The 19,012-nt window shown below is 37.8% G+C and overlaps 3 protein-coding genes across 3 annotated transcripts; all 3 read right to left on the minus strand.

Moving 5' to 3' along the window:
* Positions 1 to 1,973: 1,973 nt before the first annotated feature.
* LOC145234692 (uncharacterized) lies at positions 1,974 to 8,203 on the minus strand. Its single transcript, XM_080099415.1, has 10 exons — positions 8,138 to 8,203; positions 6,881 to 7,047; positions 5,961 to 6,823; positions 5,775 to 5,894; positions 5,578 to 5,670; positions 5,296 to 5,475; positions 4,800 to 4,898; positions 4,376 to 4,459; positions 3,573 to 3,665; positions 1,974 to 2,939 (listed from the first exon to the last, which is right to left on the minus strand). Exons 1-10 carry the CDS (start codon positions 8,153 to 8,155, stop codon positions 2,176 to 2,178), a joined length of 2,481 nt encoding a protein of 826 aa, XP_079955541.1. The 5' UTR covers positions 8,156 to 8,203; the 3' UTR covers positions 1,974 to 2,175.
* A 2,989-nt stretch (positions 8,204 to 11,192) lies between these two features.
* LOC145232626 (protein mono-ADP-ribosyltransferase PARP15-like) lies at positions 11,193 to 12,118 on the minus strand. Its single transcript, XM_080097288.1, has 3 exons — positions 12,011 to 12,118; positions 11,774 to 11,948; positions 11,193 to 11,692 (listed from the first exon to the last, which is right to left on the minus strand). Exons 1-3 carry the CDS (start codon positions 12,116 to 12,118, stop codon positions 11,421 to 11,423), a joined length of 555 nt encoding a protein of 184 aa, XP_079953414.1. The 3' UTR covers positions 11,193 to 11,420.
* A 614-nt stretch (positions 12,119 to 12,732) lies between these two features.
* Positions 12,733 to 18,246, minus strand: LOC145234693 (receptor-interacting serine/threonine-protein kinase 1-like). Its single transcript, XM_080099417.1, has 6 exons — positions 18,198 to 18,246; positions 14,194 to 14,363; positions 13,269 to 14,131; positions 13,084 to 13,203; positions 12,895 to 12,987; positions 12,733 to 12,822 (listed from the first exon to the last, which is right to left on the minus strand). The coding sequence occupies exons 1-6, from the start codon at positions 18,210 to 18,212 to the stop codon at positions 12,749 to 12,751; spliced, it is 1,335 nt and encodes a 444-aa protein (XP_079955543.1). The 5' UTR covers positions 18,213 to 18,246; the 3' UTR covers positions 12,733 to 12,748.
* Between the last annotated feature and the right edge of the window lie 766 nt (positions 18,247 to 19,012).

Below are 19,012 nucleotides of genomic sequence, written 5' to 3' on the forward strand. Positions count from 1 at the left end.
CTTTACTTCCAATCACTACAATGTTGACTCATTGAAATTCAATTCTCGTGTCCTTCACTTCAAAGTCCACACTACACGCTCAGGTGACCTTGTGTTGAGTATATTTCCCTTGGTAAAACAGTTAAAGAAACCAATTGGATATTGGGCACCTTTTTCAGATCGGTTGCGCAAAGTTTACACGCCATAAATTGCGACAAAGTAAACAGCACAATTACAGGTTGAAAGATGGTAAACGTGATGTAGCTACACCGTTACTATACAATCTGTTGTACATCGAGGCTTGGGGAACGTTGGTGGGACCAATGTCGGATTAAGGGTTTGCTGGCCTGTAGGCACATTTTATAAGTGGCCTGAAAATCAGGGTTGCAAACTAAAAAAATAGAATTATTAGTGTTGCCAAATCATCAAAAGTGGCCTGGATTTTTTACTGGGTTGTACGCACGTGCCTACTTTTCATAATGGGTAATCCGGCACTGGGTGGGACCAGTCAGGCTTTAATCTAACCAGTGTTTTATACATAAAGGCGGCTGATCTCGATCTTGTGCTGCTGTAGTTGAAAATGGGAAGTAACCTAACGATACCGTACTGCGTTAGTGCTTCACTATTACAAACATACCTTTTATACGAAATTCCACACGAAATTTGTTTGTGGTACCAGTGAATATGTTTCGGCAGCGAAATCAACTATCTGAATACATAAATCAATGTTACAACGTTTGCAACTGAAACTGGTGATGTTTTTTCAAGCCAGGGGAGAAACTGTGTGTAATGGTATTGGTAACAACAGTGACGATGTATAAAGTATTTGTCTGCAACTGCGTATTCCACCGATTAAGCCGGAACCGAATTTTGGTACGTAGCCTGTTGTTACCCGTGTTTGGCTTTCTGCGCCAGAACTAATCACATTATGCCGTGCAGAGTCAGGGAGGCCACGCTGACATTCGGTTCAACCAATCAAACACAATACCGGAGGCGTCGGGTTCCTCTTTAAAAGCACCGGAAAGTACCCTAAAGTTTTACCAGGTTTCAGGTTTGTAGACATACACAGAGATAATGCTTATGCTTATTAAATACCTTACAATTACTAAACGGTCAAAGATGACGTGACAGTAAACTTCTTTATCGGAGATGGAAATTGTTACATTAAAGAATGTTTTTAATGCGGGTTATTGTCACTGTGTTAGGTATTAGAAAGGGCATTGCAAGTATGCAGCTAAATCCACTACAAACCATTGAACGGATTGCGACGTCGGGGTCTTGTGAAACCTTAATGGCCTGACTTTAGCGACAATGTTTCACAAAATATTTTTCGGGGCTGACTTCTCTAAACAGTGTTTGAATTAGCCTGACTATCGAGACTGTGTATCGCAGGAGACTTAACTATGGTTATGGTCGTGTGCTAAATGTCTGCCTGTGTTCATTGTCAATGAAAGAACATGGCTTCCGTTTCAAGTTTAAAGAGCTCTTCTGGCAAATGTGATTTTATTCCGACGTTTCGACGTCCTATACAGGTCGTCTTCATCAGGGTAAATAACACAGTGTTATTTACCCTGATGGGGACGACCTGTATAGGACGTCGAAACGTTGGAATAAAATCACATTTGCCAGAAGAGCTCTTTAAACTTGATACTATGCCTGGCAGCAATAGCTTATATATGGCTTCCGTTTGTTGATTGGAAAGGATTAAGTTGGCTACAGATGACCTGACTGCGTAAACGTCATCAGAGAATGCCTACATTTGATCCTTTCCAACCGACATTTACGAAAGTCATGTTTTTTTATTCACAGTTAACACAGCTGGCAGTCATTCCGCAAACAACCATGACTATAGTAGTTTTCTTAACACACTACTCAGCTCACAAGGTTTGTTGTTTGTTACTATTACCTGGCTGTGATAAATTATAACAAATTAAAGTATGTATAAAACCATAACTTTTGCGGCATGATAAATTTTATTTTGCAATAAAGCCGGAGTATTTTGACAACCCTGCAACTTTCTCGTTGCTTTTTTACTTCCACAGATTCTTTTTTCACATTGTAACAAAATCTTCTAATAATTTGGTAAAAAATGAACTAAAAAAAATGAATTTTCAACATTTAAATTGAATTTTTTTTACATTTGCACAAATAGTCATCAACATATTCAGCAATTGTGTACAAAGTCAAAATCTAAATTTACCAAAAATCTGGGTTTTCCAATCTCCGCTCAGTTTCTTCAAACCATTTGCTTTGTCGTGCATCAACGTATTCAAGTACATCCTCCTTTTCCAATGTTTTGAAAACTTTGGTTGCTTTATTGTAATACCTCATTGCTTCATTGAGTCGTAAAGTTTCCTCACAAACAATACCAAGATTGTTCAACAAGCGACTGTAAATTGGATGCGTTGAACATGTATTTTCAAACTTTGATTCCAAAAGTTCAAGTCCAAGTTTTAATGTTGTTTCGCTCGCTTCGAAATCCCCAATGTAACGTTGACTCAATTCAATGTCAAGCAAACACTCAACCTCCATTTCACATCCAATTTTTTCGTCCATTTGAAGGGCGCGGATTTGCTGAATCAAATCACGCATCAGTGGGATCACGTGATTGCGCACGATTTCTCTGTTTCTCGGCTTCGATAATAAATCAGATTTTTCCATCAAAAGACCGATTGTGTTGGGAATTTTTTCTGCACACTCCACCACACTTTTTACTACAGCGTAGCCATGTTTTTTTTTCACATATAAATCTGCGGCAATACTAAACATCAAAATGGCTTCTAAATAATTGCCTTCATTTTGACGTTTTGTGGCTTCGACTTCAAAGTCTTTCGCAGTGAACGCTTGCCTTTGGCATATCCTTAGAAGTTGTTGTTTAGTCGTTTTAGCTTCGTCATACTCTTTTGTTTTCAATAAATCAACATAATATCGGACCAATTGATTGAAGTCGTCAATTTCATCTATGAACACAAATCGAAGCGTTTAAATTAGCGTTTAAAATTGTTTAAATTAAATAGTAAAAATATTAAAAAAACATCAGAACAAAACTTGGTAAATGCCGATAAGTGGCGTAGTTTCAAAAGGATCCCTAATTTATAAAGTTTATACCAACGAGTCAAACCGCTTGTCATGCAGGTTTAGGTGCGATTCGGGTTTACCATTTATTGTTTTAAGGGGTTCGGGTCGTGTTGTGTTCCGATTCAGACAAATTACCCGGTCAGAACCGGTTCTCGGGTTTTATACAGGTTTAAATCTACTTTTTAACAGATCTTGTTTTACAATTTCTTAAAGTTAGCTCAAGTATTTTAGAATCGATAATTTGTGTGGTTTCGATTACAAAATATTGCAGACTGCCTTGTAGTTCAGTTCTGGATCCGGCTCAACTTATATAAAATATAGGGTTCAATTCCGGTTCAGATTAAAAAAAAGTGTTATTTACAGTTCAGGTTAGGTTCGGTTTTAAATTTTTTTTCCTAACGACTGAAGTATGTTGCACCGTTTGCAACAGTAAAAAACATTGCATCAGCAAATGCAATTGTTCATTATTGAATTTCTTTGTTCAATTTATTCAAAAATGTGAATAATTGATTTACCTGTAGTTTGCTGTGGTGATTTGCTGGAATGGGAACTTTCCTCTGTAGATTCGGTGGAGCGTTGGACTCCGGTATTTGCAGGATTGCTGGAATCTAAACACAAAGGTGACCTTAGAATGCGCTTAGCACTTTTTTACAACATTAGATTCTTATTCCATCTACAATCTTTCTTTGCTTTTATTTTTACCAAGGTTAGCACGTAAGAGATATTTCTGGTTAAACGGAGTAAAATTGTTTAAACAGGGTTCGGCAACCTTTTTTGCACAGCAGACCGGTTTGAAAATGAAATTTATTATGGACCGCTCTTTAAAAACCACAAATGTTCAGCACTGAAAACTGATTACAGTTATTTCAACTTTGAATCAATGTGAACCTTGAGTAAGTTTATTACGACCCTGTAACAATCTCCTCACGGACCGGCACCGTGCATTGGTTTAAGGTTTCTCGACAAATATTGACTTTACGACAAAGTGCCAGTCGTTTGTCTTGTACCCATTGTAGCTCGCCATGCGTGTAGATGGGACTTTTTAATTTTGCAATGTGAATGAATAAACTTAAAACGTAAGATTTCCAAAAATACCGCACATCTGCACATCCCAAATTAATTAGTGAATTGATTGACAGTTGAAGGGCATTGCTAAGCGTGCATGACAACAAAAAAATTCTTTAGCAAACACCAAATTCGGGTGTCGTTAGGGAGTGAAAAAGTAAAATATGCGTTTGCAAAGCCAGGGTCTGGAATACCACAGCACACTATATACTTAAATAATCCTGTGCAACGTGTAACTTGGTGATTGGTTTACCTGCAGGTTGCTGTCGTGATGTGCTGCTGGAATGAGCGATTTCCTCTCGTTGGGAAGAGGTGTCATCACCGTGTCTGATGGGAGCTAACCAAAAAAGAAACGAAACGTTTTTGTAAAAACGGAAACTAAAAAAGTGTTATATACAGACCAACAACGAAAACATATTATGGACAACTACAATTCAACAAGTAAACTATATAACCGGTTTCCTAGTATGCAGATTTCCCCTTGTTAAAGTAAAAAAAAATTTAGATCAGGCAATTTCATTTTTGAGGCGTATGTACAAATGTTCTGTATAACATGGGTGATAACAAAAGTTCAGAATACATCGAAAACAATCATATGTCAGTTGTAAACAAAAAAATGAAGGATATTTAACTTCATGAGATTTGTCAACAAATTTGTTATTTAAAACAAATAATACCTGATGTTTCACTTAATCTTATCTTTTTGGGAGGATTAGCACCAGAAAGCTTTTGAAATTTTGAAGAAGTTCGTTTCAATCCGGGAGCTGAGTTGTCCCCTTTACAAAAAAAAATATTTAAATAATTAAAATTTATGACGTGTAAGTTAACCTTCAGTAACCTCTTAAACATACAGAAGCAATTGAATAACAGTGATATTTTACAAATCGTTTTTAGATTTGTTCTTATGATTGGGTTTGTTTTGTTTATTTTTGCGACGTCAAACTGCTTTTGACCATCTTTCAAATCGCTCAAACGCGGTTGTATAAATAATCCAATTCAATGCTACATGTGCAATACGAGATGACAGGGCGGTAGGTGGTCAGAGGCGCAAAAAGTCGGGGAGATAGGAAGAGGTGGACATGCATGACTGGTGACACGTGGTTCGCACGCTAAAAGTTTAGCACTGGTTGTAAACAAGCGTTGGTTCTTGTATCGTTTGGTAATTTTTCTTACCAAGGAGCTGCAATCTGCTACTGGTGGGAATTTCCCCTTGCTGAGAAGAAGATGGTATTTGCTCTTGAGCGCCCTCTCTTGATTCACGCGCGTGCTGCTGTGATGATTCGCTGGAATGGGAACTTTCCCCTGCAGCGTTTGTTGAACGTTGGACTCCGGTACTTGCACGCCTGCTGTAATCTAAACACAAAGGGTGAACTTAGAATGCACTTAGAACATGTATGTGTTTGTATTCCGCTAGTTGGCGCAAACACAGTCTAATAGCTTTTCAATTTTCTATACCTAGGTGCTGAGGTTGGGGGGTTTCCCTTGAAACTTCCACAGATGATGTTTTCGGTTGTGTGATTTCTATGGATGTATTGGCCTCCCCACTCTCTGTTCGTCCGATGGAATCCAAACATTTAAATAAAATTGTTGGTCACAGTAAGCAGCTGCTAACTTTATGTGAAAAAGTTCAAACAAGTCAATGTATCTCATACCCGACTGCCGTGGCCTGCTACTGGTGGGAATTTCTCCTTCATGAGAAGAACGTTGCTCTGGGGCACCCGCTGGTGGTTTGGTAGATTGTTCCACTATGCCGCTAGATGTAGTAGACGGCACTAAAAAGGTAATCAGTTTGTTTGTAAAGAATACTTTTGTTTGTGGTGTTTAATATGAAAGTTTACCTTCAAAACGTCTGGTTCTTGGTGAGAAATAATGAAGCGGGACGCGTTGACTTTCGTTGGTGGATGGTTGGTTGACAACCATTTTCCTGGCAACACTTGCTACTTGAGAAACTAGGTTTTCAGGGTTTTGCTTTTCCAACAGATGTTTCAATTCTTCACTTATCTCAGTCATTGTGGGACGTTTTGTGGGATCTTGATCCCAGCATCGCTTCATCAGTAGCTGGAGTTGCTCTGCGATTTCTCTGTCTTCACCGACCAAAGTTTGCATCCAATCCTGTATTTCCTGGCAGTCTGGTCTTTTTCCGTTCTCGACAAGTTCTAACAACTTTCTTCGGTGTTCGCCTTCCAGATGTGGATAGGGAGTTTTACGAGCAAGAGCCGAGAAAGTTATCATAGCAAAAGAATACACGTCGTGTTCCTTCCTCGGTTTCGTAGTGGGGTCCTTCAATTTCTCGGGAGCAGTGTAGTAGGGAGTGAATTGGGGCCTTTCTTTCTTGCTTCGTGCCAAAGCATCCAAAGTTACCGTAGTACTGCAAGTTGCCAGTTCTGCGGAACCAAAGTCGCCAACCTTGCATTGAAGATCTTCAGTAAGCAAAATGTTTCCAGGTTTTAAGTCCTGATGAATTAAACGTTTGTCGGGCAAATTGTGACAGAAAGCCATTGCTGTTGCTATTTCGTATAAAATGCGAACGCACACTGCAAGGCCCAGTTCTTTGGATGTATCCGTCAGTAAAGTTTCTAAATCTCCACCTTTGCAGTATTCCATCACAATTCCCATTGCAAACGACCATTGGACGTAGCCGAAAATTCGAACAACATTTTTATGATCTGCTTTCAGCAAGTGTTCCATTTCTTCATGAAACCTAAAGAATATATCGATAAATATAGCTATTGTAGTTTTTGTATGTGACAAATCCTACATTTTCACAACCAGTGACTTTTTGTCACCAGCCACCTCAAATACTTTGATGACAACTTCTTTCTTTAACCCATTGTGGTATCCAAATATAACATCCCCGAAACCTCCTGAACCGGCCTCAAACTTCTCAAGGTCACACGTGATGTCGCCACAGTCCAATTTTCGTAGCTTTACAAAAGCAAAACAAGTTTTAAATCTCCCATGCTTTAACCCGTTGGCACTTTATGCTTAGGCGTCCACCCCTTCTAGTAACACTGCGGTTATCGTAGCGTACGCCTACACAAGTTTGCTAAATAACAAGCTCGACGCCATTTGAGCTACTGTAACAACTGTCGATGACCATACTACATATATTTATTGTTACCTATTTCAGATATGAAAAACCGTTTGACTATAAATTGAATAATAGTTTGTTAGTAAACATGATTTTGCAGCTTGGAAGTCACGACTGCTTAGGATGGTGTTGTTAAGACCAGTGCTTTTTAACTGGTGTGCACGGTGCACCCTCGGGTGCACCAGTAAGAAAAGGTATACAAGGGTGCATCACAAACATTTGATGAACCATTAATATTTGACTTTTAGAAAATTACAAAAAAGATGTAGGTTTCAACTAATGTATAAATGAACCTCTGTATTTGAAAAACGTTTTGTGCAGAGTGCGGATTGACGTAAATTTATGTCAAAAGTTTTTGATTAAAAATGGGGCCGATGTCGGTCGATGTGTTGATCGGCAGATAAAAATATCGCGCAGGTTTAAGCTGCAGCTTGATACGTGATAAAGGTAGGCCAACACTCGCTCATTTCTACGAGACTTAAGTCTTAATTGAGCGCCCGAAATCGGCCAAGCGCTAAACCAGACAGAAAGAAATGAAACAAAGAAACTAACGCAAGGTTTGTGGCCCGCGCTACACAAACAGTAGGCTAAACGGGCCTTTACAAACAACCATTAATATGTACTCATCGTCCCAACCCTATGCAATGGTCTGTTATAGCTGAATATGTATAATGAAGGAACATAACGACCCAAATAGACGTAAAAAGCGACATGCTTTATTATTCAGACGTTTCGGCAAACACTCATGCAATCATTGATTATACATGTGTTTTTCTGTATTAACAATTATATTTTATCCCTATTTTTAAATTATCCTTAACAGTATTGGGCAAAAGCAACAACCCCATTTATATAGGTTTGTTAAAGTTATAATAAAGGTCTAGTAAAACAACTAAAGTTGTAAAGTGTCGAGATTTCACTTACTTTGTTTGTTGAAGCCATTGTAAAATCATTCACAATTTTACTGAATATTTTCTCTACTTTTCTATTGCTTTGCTACAAACAACAAGAAATAGATTTTAATAAATCTTCAAACGAATTTCCTCTCGCACAAAATTCTACCTGGCAAACTGCTATCGATCGAAAAGGTTGGAATTGGAATCAGCCATAAAATTAGTAAAATATTAACTTTCCACCTGAGAGCGGCGCTTGTCGCTCTTTTGATGAGCATAACTTTAACTAGTACTGCTTAATTATCTTTAACCAGTTTTAAAACAAGTTTTTACAACCAATACTTTTAGGCTTTTCGCGGCATCACTGCATCATGTGGTGGAATAATCTTTAAAACCTATTTCAATCGTTGTTATTGTCGGTCCATGGCTAACTAGATGAACATAAATTCATAACTGGGATCAGTTCTGAAGCGTCTATGCAGATCAGCGATCGCTATCTAGGACAGACTGCTCGTTTTCAGCAGTTTTGTGCGCTTTGTTTACAGGGGGATTCACCCGGTAATAAAACTCAAGACAGGGCCCTTGGGGGAAAAATGTGCTGGTGGCTCGTGCTAGCAAGTTTCCGGGCCTCTACTCGAACAACAGTCAGAACTAGATCGGCCTTTAATTGTATCAAAAAATAAAACTAAAATGCTATGATTCCTCCTTTTATCTGTGTGGCTTTACAATTACGTTAATGTATGAAATGTAAATTAATATATACCTTACTACCCATCATCATTTTAACTTTAGTTTCCACCAATTCATTTGCGCCACTGTTTTATTTACATATTATCCACATAATTATCACAAAATATAAAAAAATACTTTTGTTCAACAATAACGGCGCAAAAAGTAAAAGGAAATTAAGAAGTCATTATTATGTGCAGCTATGCATAGTTTATACACATGAAAATATTTACAAATGATGTTACATCAATGGGTATTGGTTCTGTGCGATTTATGCCAAGAAGACCTTAGAAGATAAGAGGTCAAGGCTCGCGCTACACTTGGATGCTTTCTTTTTTTTTTTTTTTTTTTTTTTTTTTTATTAAAAATTATTAGAGGCCCCGACCCCGCCTCAACATGTGACGACCGGCCGATAATAAAATTATCTTGTCGCCTCCATAAAACAAGGGCATGTTTATCCCCACAAGTTAACTAAAACAGTACGAAAAAAAACTTAGTGCGCGGCAGGACGATGTAGAACATTTTATCATTATTTCAAAAGTATTGGTTAAGTTTACACAAGTGTAAAAGAGGGGGGATATTTTAACAAAGGCATGATAATTAAAAACATAGAATGTCAACACATGGCACATTTTCATATACTACTCGTAACACAATATGTACAACAGCAAGTATAACGGACATGTTATAATTAGACAACGGTGAATCTGTTCTTTACGTGGCTGCGTGAAAGTAGTCCGTGTCTAGACCGAATTTTACTTCAGTATAGTTTTCGCCGTATTTTTGGACAAAAGTTTGTATTTCTGTTTTGAATTTGGTAAAGATTTTGGCAGCAATTTTGTTTACAAATGAATTAGTATTATCAAGGTATTTATTAAGCAAATCTAATACTTGCTTTTCTTTAATAATTTTGGATCGCCAGATTGTAATTAATTTAATTTGCCAAAGAGGTATGTCCGAATTGTGGATGCTTTCTTACACAGGCGGGTTCAGTTAGTAACGGCAAAAACTTGTGTGCTGTGGTGGTGGTTTGCCAGTTGATTTTGTACCTCACCATTTACCACGTGAAAAAAGGGAATGGTAAAAGAAAGGTGCCTTTTTAAAAAAAATTAACGTGTTTGTTATTCACTCATCATGAGTTGATTATTCACACATAACGAGTTGATCGTTTACTCATCACGAGTTAATCACGCAGTGATCATGCACTAATCACGAGTTAATCACACATTGATCACGAGTTGGTCATGCACTAATCACGAGTTGGTCATGCGCTGATTACGAGTTCACACAGTGATCACGAACTGAGTATACCTGTTGATCATGCACTAATCACGTGTTAATCACGCACTGATCGCGAGTTAATCACACATTGATCACGAGTTGATCATGAACTACTCACGAGTTAATCACACATTGATCACGAGTTGATCATGCACTAATCACGAGTTAATCACGCATTGATCACGAGTTGGTCATGCACTAATCACGAGTTAATCACGCATTGATCACGAGTTGATCACGAACTGAGTATACCTGTTGATCATGCACTAATCACGTGTTAATCACGCATTGATCACGAGTTGATCATGAACTACCCACGAGTTAATCACGCATTGATCACGAGTTGGTCATGCACTAATCACGAGTTAATCACACACTGGTCACGAGTTGGTCATGCACTAATCACGAGTTGGTCACGCGCTGATTACGAGTTAATCACACACTGATCACGTGTTGATCACGAACTGAGTATACCTGTTGATCATGCACTAATCACGCACTGATCGCGAGTTAATCACGCTTTGATCACGAGTTGATCATGAACTACTCTCGAGTTAATCACGCATTGATCACGAGTTGGTCATGCACTAATCACGCATTGATTACGTGTTGATCATGCACCAATCACGTTATTTTACTTGTGAAAACTTGTTATTTGTGTCCTGGTTTCAAAATGCGAAAAATATTATCCACTTTGCCGAATATATTTTCTGATGCCGTTGGTGATGGTTTCAGAACATAAGCCACTATTAAGTGCTAAAAATAATTTGAAACCAACTAAGACAAATTTGCATTTCGTTACTGACTGTCTTAAACTCTTCAATTTTTCACTTTTCTACCTGATTGTTTAAAAAAACAGGTTAAGAAACCTTGCTTTTTAGGAGATTAACAGGTCAAGAAAATAGTGTCCATTGCTCAATACTGCAAGATTTGATCAGATTTAGAAAAAAATACTGCAAAAAAAAAGTTCTTAAACGGAAACACCAAAAATCTGTCAGCACCATAAACAAAGTTTTAATTGAGTCTGACAATGACAATACCCATTGGAATGTATTTTGTAACTTACTTCAGCATGAGCAAAGCGAGTAAGGAAGTCAATTAATTCGCACAATATGTACAATTTACAAAACGTCATGCAAAATTATCGAATCACATCACAGTAAAACTGTGCAAAAGGATTTACAAAACTTTATAAAACAACATATCCTTTTGCGAAAAACTTGAAATGCCGTCGGTAAAAATTTAAACTGCATTCCAGCTATACTCTGTGATTTGTTTTTTGTCGTAAGATTGTTCATAAATCACTATTTGTACGACAAGAGATAAGTAGGATAAGCACTTGCATGTCGAAATACAATATACAAGCCTGGATTGGAAACATTATCAACGACGCTGTCAAATGGTGTCCCGTCACTCTGCATTGGAGCAAAAGACATACGCCGGTTTCCTTGGCAGTACGCCCCAGTCACAACTTCGACCAAAAACATGCTTCTCTCTCGTCGAGCATTTGGTTTTGTGTATTTTTGTGAATACTTTGCACTTACTGCAAAGTAAACGCCTCTTCGAGACCTACTTGCTGAAAAAAACACGATTTAAACCGTATAAAAAATGTTCCTAGCGTGGTTTTAATTGCTAAAAAAATGAACTGGAATTTTACCATTTTTTCCCGCAAAGCTTCTACCGAAACCGTGTTGCAAGATTTTATCACAAGTTGCTACGTCAGTTCCGTGAAAGAGTTGCTGAGTAACATTAGTAGTTTGCATTTTTGTTTCGATTCTGTTTTTGTGTGCCTGATATTGTCTCCATAGTGTCGGGTTCTGTATTCGATTCAGCTAAACAGCAAGTTTGTTTTAGTCATTTTGTACATTTCCAGGCAAAAATACTTTAGATTTACCCGAACGCGATAATAATGTGGCATTGTGGATTGAAATATTTGAAGAACAGTTTTGTATTCAGTAGAATTTGCTGACACTGGTACACATTTCCACTGTTGACCACCCATGTTCTCCCACGTTGCCGGCAGTTGACCTAAAATCAGTTTGGTATCAAAATTACGAAATAATAACCAAGATATTAGGGCGTGGCGGTTTCTACGTTGTTTCTAAAAGAGGGAGGGAATCATTGACAGCATGGCATATTCACCAATTGACATGGGTAGGAAAAAAACAAAAACTTTATCTTGGATTAGTGTTCAAACCCAAATTTTTGTGTTACCTTATAGTACAAGGATTTAAAACAGCAGCGTTCATCCCCGCACTGTTGAGACAATTTTTGTTTCATAACTATTTCCATGTCAACGTTTATAAAAACAATGTTTAATTAAAAATTCTACTGGCTATTGTATATTGGTGAAATACAAGTTTAATGGCAAGAAGGCAATTGTATCATAGTAAGCTATGCCTGTCAGCAACATCAGTTAACATTTAATTCTTTTCAATTTCAACTCAATAAAAGTTTAAAAAGACCCATGCAACACGAGATACTGGTAAGAATTTGCAAAGCGCCTTACTACACTCCTAAACTTAAAACTAAGAACCCAGAAACACACCAAAGTACAACTAGCAGCAAACGGAAACCTGTGAAACCACGTACTGCATGATACATTTAAATGTTCAATTAATGTACAAAATGATTATATATCCTTTAATTTTAAGGTAGCTTTGAAAGTAACAAAATGGACTCCGGTACTTGCAGGATTGCTGGAATCTAAATACAAAAGGGTAAGTTAGAATCCGCTTGAGACTTGTTTGGGCGCAAACACAGTCGAATTTTTTATACCTAGGTGCTGAGGTTGGGGGATTTCTCTTAAAACTTCCACTGATGATGTTTTCGGTTGTGTGATTTCTATGGGTGCGTTGGCTTCCCTTCTCTCTGTTCGACCGATAGAATCCAAACATTTAAAAAATATTGTTGGTCACAATAAGCAGCAGTCAACTTGAAGTTCAAACAAGTCAATGTATCCCATACCCGACTGCCGTGGCCTGCTACTGGTGGGAATTTCCCCTTGTTGAGAAGAACCGTGCTCTTGTGCGCGCCCTGCTGGTTCGGTAAGTCGTTCCACTGTGCGACTAGATGTAGTAGACGGCGCTGAAAGTAAAACAGTTTGTTTGCAAAGAATACTTTTGTTTGTGGTGTTTAGTATGAAGGTTTACCCTCAAAACGTCCAGCCATTGGTAAGTAGTATTGAAGCGGGACGCGTTGACTTTCGTTGGTGGATGGTTGGTTGACAACCATTTCCCTGGCAACACTTGCTGCTTGAGAAAGTAGGTTTTCGGGGTTTTGCCTTTCCAAGAGATTTTTTAATGTTTCCTTTATCTGAGTCATTGTGGGACGTTTTGTGGGATCTTGATCCCAGCATCGCTTCATCAGTAGTTGGAGTTGCTCTGCGATTTCTCTGTCTTCGCCGACCAAAGTTTGTATCCAATCCTGTATTTCCTGACAGTCCGGTCTTTTTCCTTTCTTGATTAGTTTTAACAGCGTTCTTCGTTGTTCGCCTTCTAGATACGGATAAGGAGCTTTACGAGCAAGAGCCGAGAAAGTTATCATTCCGAAAGAATATACGTCATGTTTCGTCTTAGGTTTGGTGGTGGGGTCCTTCAGTTTTTCAGGAGCGGTGTAATAGGGAGTGTATTGAAGCCTTTCTTTCTTGGTTCGTGCCAAAGCATTCACAGTTACCGAAGTACTGTAAGTTGCCAGTTCGGCGGAACCAAAGTCGCCAACCTTGCATTGAAGCTCTTCAGTAAGCATAATATTCCCAGGTTTTAGGTCCTGATGTATTAAACGTTTGTCGGGCAAATTGTGACAGAAAGCCATTGCTGTTGCTATTTCGTGTAAAATGCGAACGCGCACAGCAAGGCCCAGTTCTTTGGATGTATCTATTAGTAAAGTTTCTAAATCTCCACCTTTGCAGTATTCCATCACAATTCCCATTGCCAAAGACCATTTGACGTAGCCGAAAATTCGAACGACATTTTTATGATCTGCTTTCAGCAAATGTTCCATTTCTTCTTGAAACCTTAAGAATATTTTAATAAATATTCTATAGCTATTGTAGTTTTTGTGGGTGAAAAATCCTACATTTTTAAAACCATCTTTTTCTGCGTTGCACCAGCGACTTTGAATACTTTGATGGCAACTTCTTTCTTTAACCCATTGTGGTATCCAAATAAAACATCCCCGAAACCTCCTGAACCGGCCTCAAACTTCTCAAGATCACACGTGATGTCGCCACAGTCCAATTCTGGTAACTTTACAAAAAACAAAACAAATTATAAATTCCCTGTTTTGGCCCGTTTGCGATTTTTCATGCGTACTTATAATATAGATTGAATAATATTTTGTTAGTAAACATGATTTTGCACTATACACGAACTTGAAAAGTAATTTAATCATAAATAATACTGCCAAGGTACTGGTGTATATAGAATATATAGTTCAGACGTTTCGACAATCTCTGTACCTACACTGATGATGACAACAGAGATTGTTGAAACGTCTGTATGATGTATTCTATATACTCTAGTACAGGGGTGCAAAAATGCGGTCGCACGGTCGCGCCGCGCGACCAATAAACTTGCGTGCGCGACCGCAGTTTGTAGTCACAATTAAATGTGGTCTATATTTTTGTAATTTAATTTATTCTCAGAATAAAAATAGAGCAATGATGAAGTGGCACAATTAGCGGAAAAATAGAGAGTAGGCAACGATCTAACAATATTCTTTTCGCGAAAAACACGCTTGAGTCAAGCCGCGACCGAATTACGTTAGTCGCATATTTTATGAGGCACTATCGCGATGCTACGGTAACTGTGTAAAATGGGCAATCATCAACTGACATGACATGACTGTGACTGTCATAAGTTGAAGTAGTGATTTCCGCACACGCTTTTACAACCAAAAAAGAACATTTACTTTTCACTATCATCTCAAGCATTCTTGCTCGTCGCGCGCGAATATGATGCTAATCGTCGTGGGTATGGTGCAATCGCACACGTGTCTCAAAAAGAATTTGCAACGCATATGCACTCAACAACACGTCACTCACGCCGCACAAACATTTTCAACGGATTGTAGCTATTAGATTTGAAAAGACGCAATATTTTGGCAAAAAACGTTTGCCACAAAAATATGCTGAGGTCATAATTTCAAATCTTCGTATAATGCGTCGTATAACATAAATCAATACATGTTGTTGTATTTAGGGTTAGCCCGATAATACAGTATTACCTGATGCTATTTGTGGCATCGCTACTCATACGATACTTAGGTGGCATCAGAACAGATACCGATACTTTTATAAACGAGTAAAACGTGCTTTAGTCTGTCATTTCTGCAACTAATTTTGCGAACGGTCACTTAAACTGTTTTTTTCATGTTTTTTTCAACAATGTGTCCTCCTTTTTGGGAATGGAAATATGGTAGGCCTAGTTGCAACACAATCTCTGCGTCCGGTTTGGACGTTTGCTGTTCGTATCTGAGAACATGCGAGACGAGCCGAAAGACCGATTTGCCGAATCAGCAATTTTAGCGACGATTTGTCAGGCTTCGGGGTAAAAACTGGATACCGGGCAAACCCCAATTCCAAAACCTATGCCAATAGACTATGCCGTGATGTTACCGAAGCACAGTGCTCCACAACCTGCCGCCGTATGCGTACTCGGAGATGAATTAGTGCGGCCGCGAAACTGTATAGGGAAATATATGTGTTGGCGGTAATGCGTTGATTTAAACTTAATTTTAGGCTATAAAACTGGTATAAATAGATTTTTCGTGGCTACTCCGGTTGCAATACGTGACAGACTTTTTGTACGCTATTGTGTGCAAACAATGCCAAATGTCAGGCGACAAACAACAATTTAGAATCTAAATTTTAGATAGTGTCGTCATTAACAATTGAAACAAATCATTAATGCTGTTCCGTTCAATCTATGGATTAGACAAAAAATTCTTGAAATCACTAGATTATAAACAATTTAAGACATTTGGTGGCCGTTTGTAAAATAGGAACCTGCGATACGGCTATTAGTAGCGAAATGGTTGTGCATTAGGTGGAAAAAGACACATACACAAAAACGTATGTGCTACTAAAATTATTTGCGCGCTACCAGATTCCGAAAAAAATTTTGCACCCCTGCTCTAGTACTATGGCAGTAATATTTATGATTAAATGATTTTGCATCTTGGTAGACACGACTGTAGCATGTTGTTGTTTGTTGGCATGTTTATCTTACTTTCATGTTTTATAACATGTAGTCCCCTGTGCTGGGTAGTTTGTACCAACCCAGGTTATTTTAAATGCACTTTTTACAATTCAAACTAGGGTTGGCAAGCCGGTCAATTGACCGGTCAAATACGGTCAATTGACCGGTCAATTGACAGCACTTTATTTAACCGGTCAAATACTATTTTTAATTTTAAAAATCAAATGTGGTAAATTTTCTTGGACTTGCTTTTTGGTTGTTGAAAAGGGTAATTTATTTCTAAAAACCCTCAAGTAGAACAGTTTAGGGCATACTGTTGTATTAATAAGTGCTTTTTAAGCCAATGTAGATGTGTTTTGTTCATTTGAAATAAATCCCATAACAATTAGGGGATACTTTTCATTTGAAATTAAGATCTGATTTACGTTACGACAAAGGTTTACAATGCAATTAAAAAACATGCATCACTTCTAGCACCGTTTTATCTTAATAAAAATCGGGTGTGATAGGTCCATGAGGGGAAGTTAGTTCATTAGAATTTACTTGGGCTTTTTTGCAAATGTTGCACATTTTGACTGACAGATAAAAAATCTAAGTAATTTAAAGCATCTGTGTAAACTTGTAGGTCTACAGCCCTTTTTCTATAGTTGATCCAAAAATTGTTTGTAGCTATATATTTAGCTTATAATTTCCCAGAATAGATTTTTGTGGATAAGTTACAGGTCAGTACTTATTGGGATAAAGTACGTACATATCAAGCTTTTGTATATTCCTTTTTTGTCATGAATGGAGATGTGTCAATAGCTTAACAGCATAAATTACGATTTTAAGCAGGATAAGCGAGGTTTGCAGTTAAATCTTAGTCAAAATTAGACTTTAAACTAATTTATTTCAAATATTATAAGAATCCAGTTTACAAATGTGATTACTGAATGAAAATTACAGACCAACAGTTGGGGCCATTGATGAAATGAAGCATGCAATGCAGTCGGAAAAGTCTGTAATATAATATAAACTGAACATTTCCTATTTCACAAACAAATTTACATGAGTTGAAACCTTCATTTCCATTACTTATGGTTTAGAAGAAGATTAAACTTCCAACTTTTAACTAAAATTGCAATTTAATAATGGGAATAGTATTTGACCGATATTTGACCTATTTGACAAGTATTTGACCGGTCAATTGACCAGATTTTATTTGACCGGTCAAATGCCCAACCCTAATTCAAACACAAAAACACAACACGTAATCATAACCATGTAATAAATAATTTAAATTTGAAGCAAATAGCGTACCATCATTTATTTTGGCCAAAAAAACAACTTATCACAGAAACAGCGATAACACAAACAATTTCGCGCAGTTTCAAGCTGCTTAATACCTAGGAAAAGGTGGGCGATCCCTCGCTTATTTATACGTGAGCGCCTGAAATCGGCCAAGCGCTAAACCAGACAGATCAAAATGAAACAAAGAAACTAACGCAAGGTTTGTGAGCGTGCGCTGCACAAACAGTAGGCTAAACGGGCCTTAACAAACAACCATAAATATGTACTCATCGCCCCAGAACGTTTAACGTCGACAACCCTATACAATGGTCTGTTGTAGCTGAATATGTACAATGAAGGATATAACGACCCAAATAGACGTAAAAAGCGACATGCTTTATTAATCAGACGTTTCGGCAAATGCTCATGCCATCATCTATTGTACATGTGTTTTTCTGTATTAACAACTATATTTTGGCCCCTATTTGTGTATTATTCCCAAGGGGTTTTGTACAACAGAACAGCAACAAGCTTATTTATAGGTTTCTTAAAAGTGAAAAATAAATCTCTAGTAAAACAACTAAATTTGTAAAATATCAGGATTTCACTTACGTTTGTTGAATCCATTCTAAAATCAATCACAATTTTACTGAATAGTTTCTCTACTTTTCTAATGCTCTGCTGCAAACAACAAAAAACGGATTTTAATAAATCTTCAAACGAATTTCCTCTCACACAAAATTTTGCCTGAAAAACTGTTATCGATTGAAAAGGTTGGAATTGGAACCAGCTATATAGTTCGTAAAATATTAACTTTCCACCAGACAGCAGACGCTTGCTGCTTTTTAGGAGCCTAACTATAACTAGTACTGCTTAATTATCTTTAACCAGTTTTAAAACAAGTTTTTACAATAGATACAAGCTGCTCCACCAAGCAACGGGAAGGGTGATTCTAGCTTTACGTTTCAACTATGAGACTGGCAAGTTTTTAAACGAATACTTTTCACTTCTTTGCGGCATTACTGCATCATGTGGTGGAATAAACTTTAAACCCTTTTCAAAGCGATGTTGATTTCGGCCTACTGCTGGCTAGACAGACTGTTCTGTTTGATTTTCATTTTCAACAAATGTGGTTTGGCGCGCTTTATTTACCTGGGGATTCCCCCGGGAACAAACCTCCAGCAAGACCCTTAAGGGGAAAAACGTGCTGGTGGCTCGTGCTAGAAAGTGTCTGGGCCTCCACTCAAACAACAGTCAAAACTAGATCGGCCTTTTTTGTTTCAAAAGATAAAACTAAAATGTTATGATTCCCCCTTTTATCTGCGTGGCTTCACAATTATGCTACTGCACGTAATGGACTTTCATATTTACGCACCTACCACTATTTTAATTGTTTAGTTTTTATCACTTCATTTGCACCCGTATTT

Source organism: Phallusia mammillata, chromosome 6 (genome assembly GCF_965637545.1).
Source record: "Phallusia mammillata chromosome 6, kaPhaMamm4.hap1.1, whole genome shotgun sequence".
Lineage (NCBI taxonomy): Eukaryota > Metazoa > Chordata > Ascidiacea > Phlebobranchia > Ascidiidae > Phallusia > Phallusia mammillata.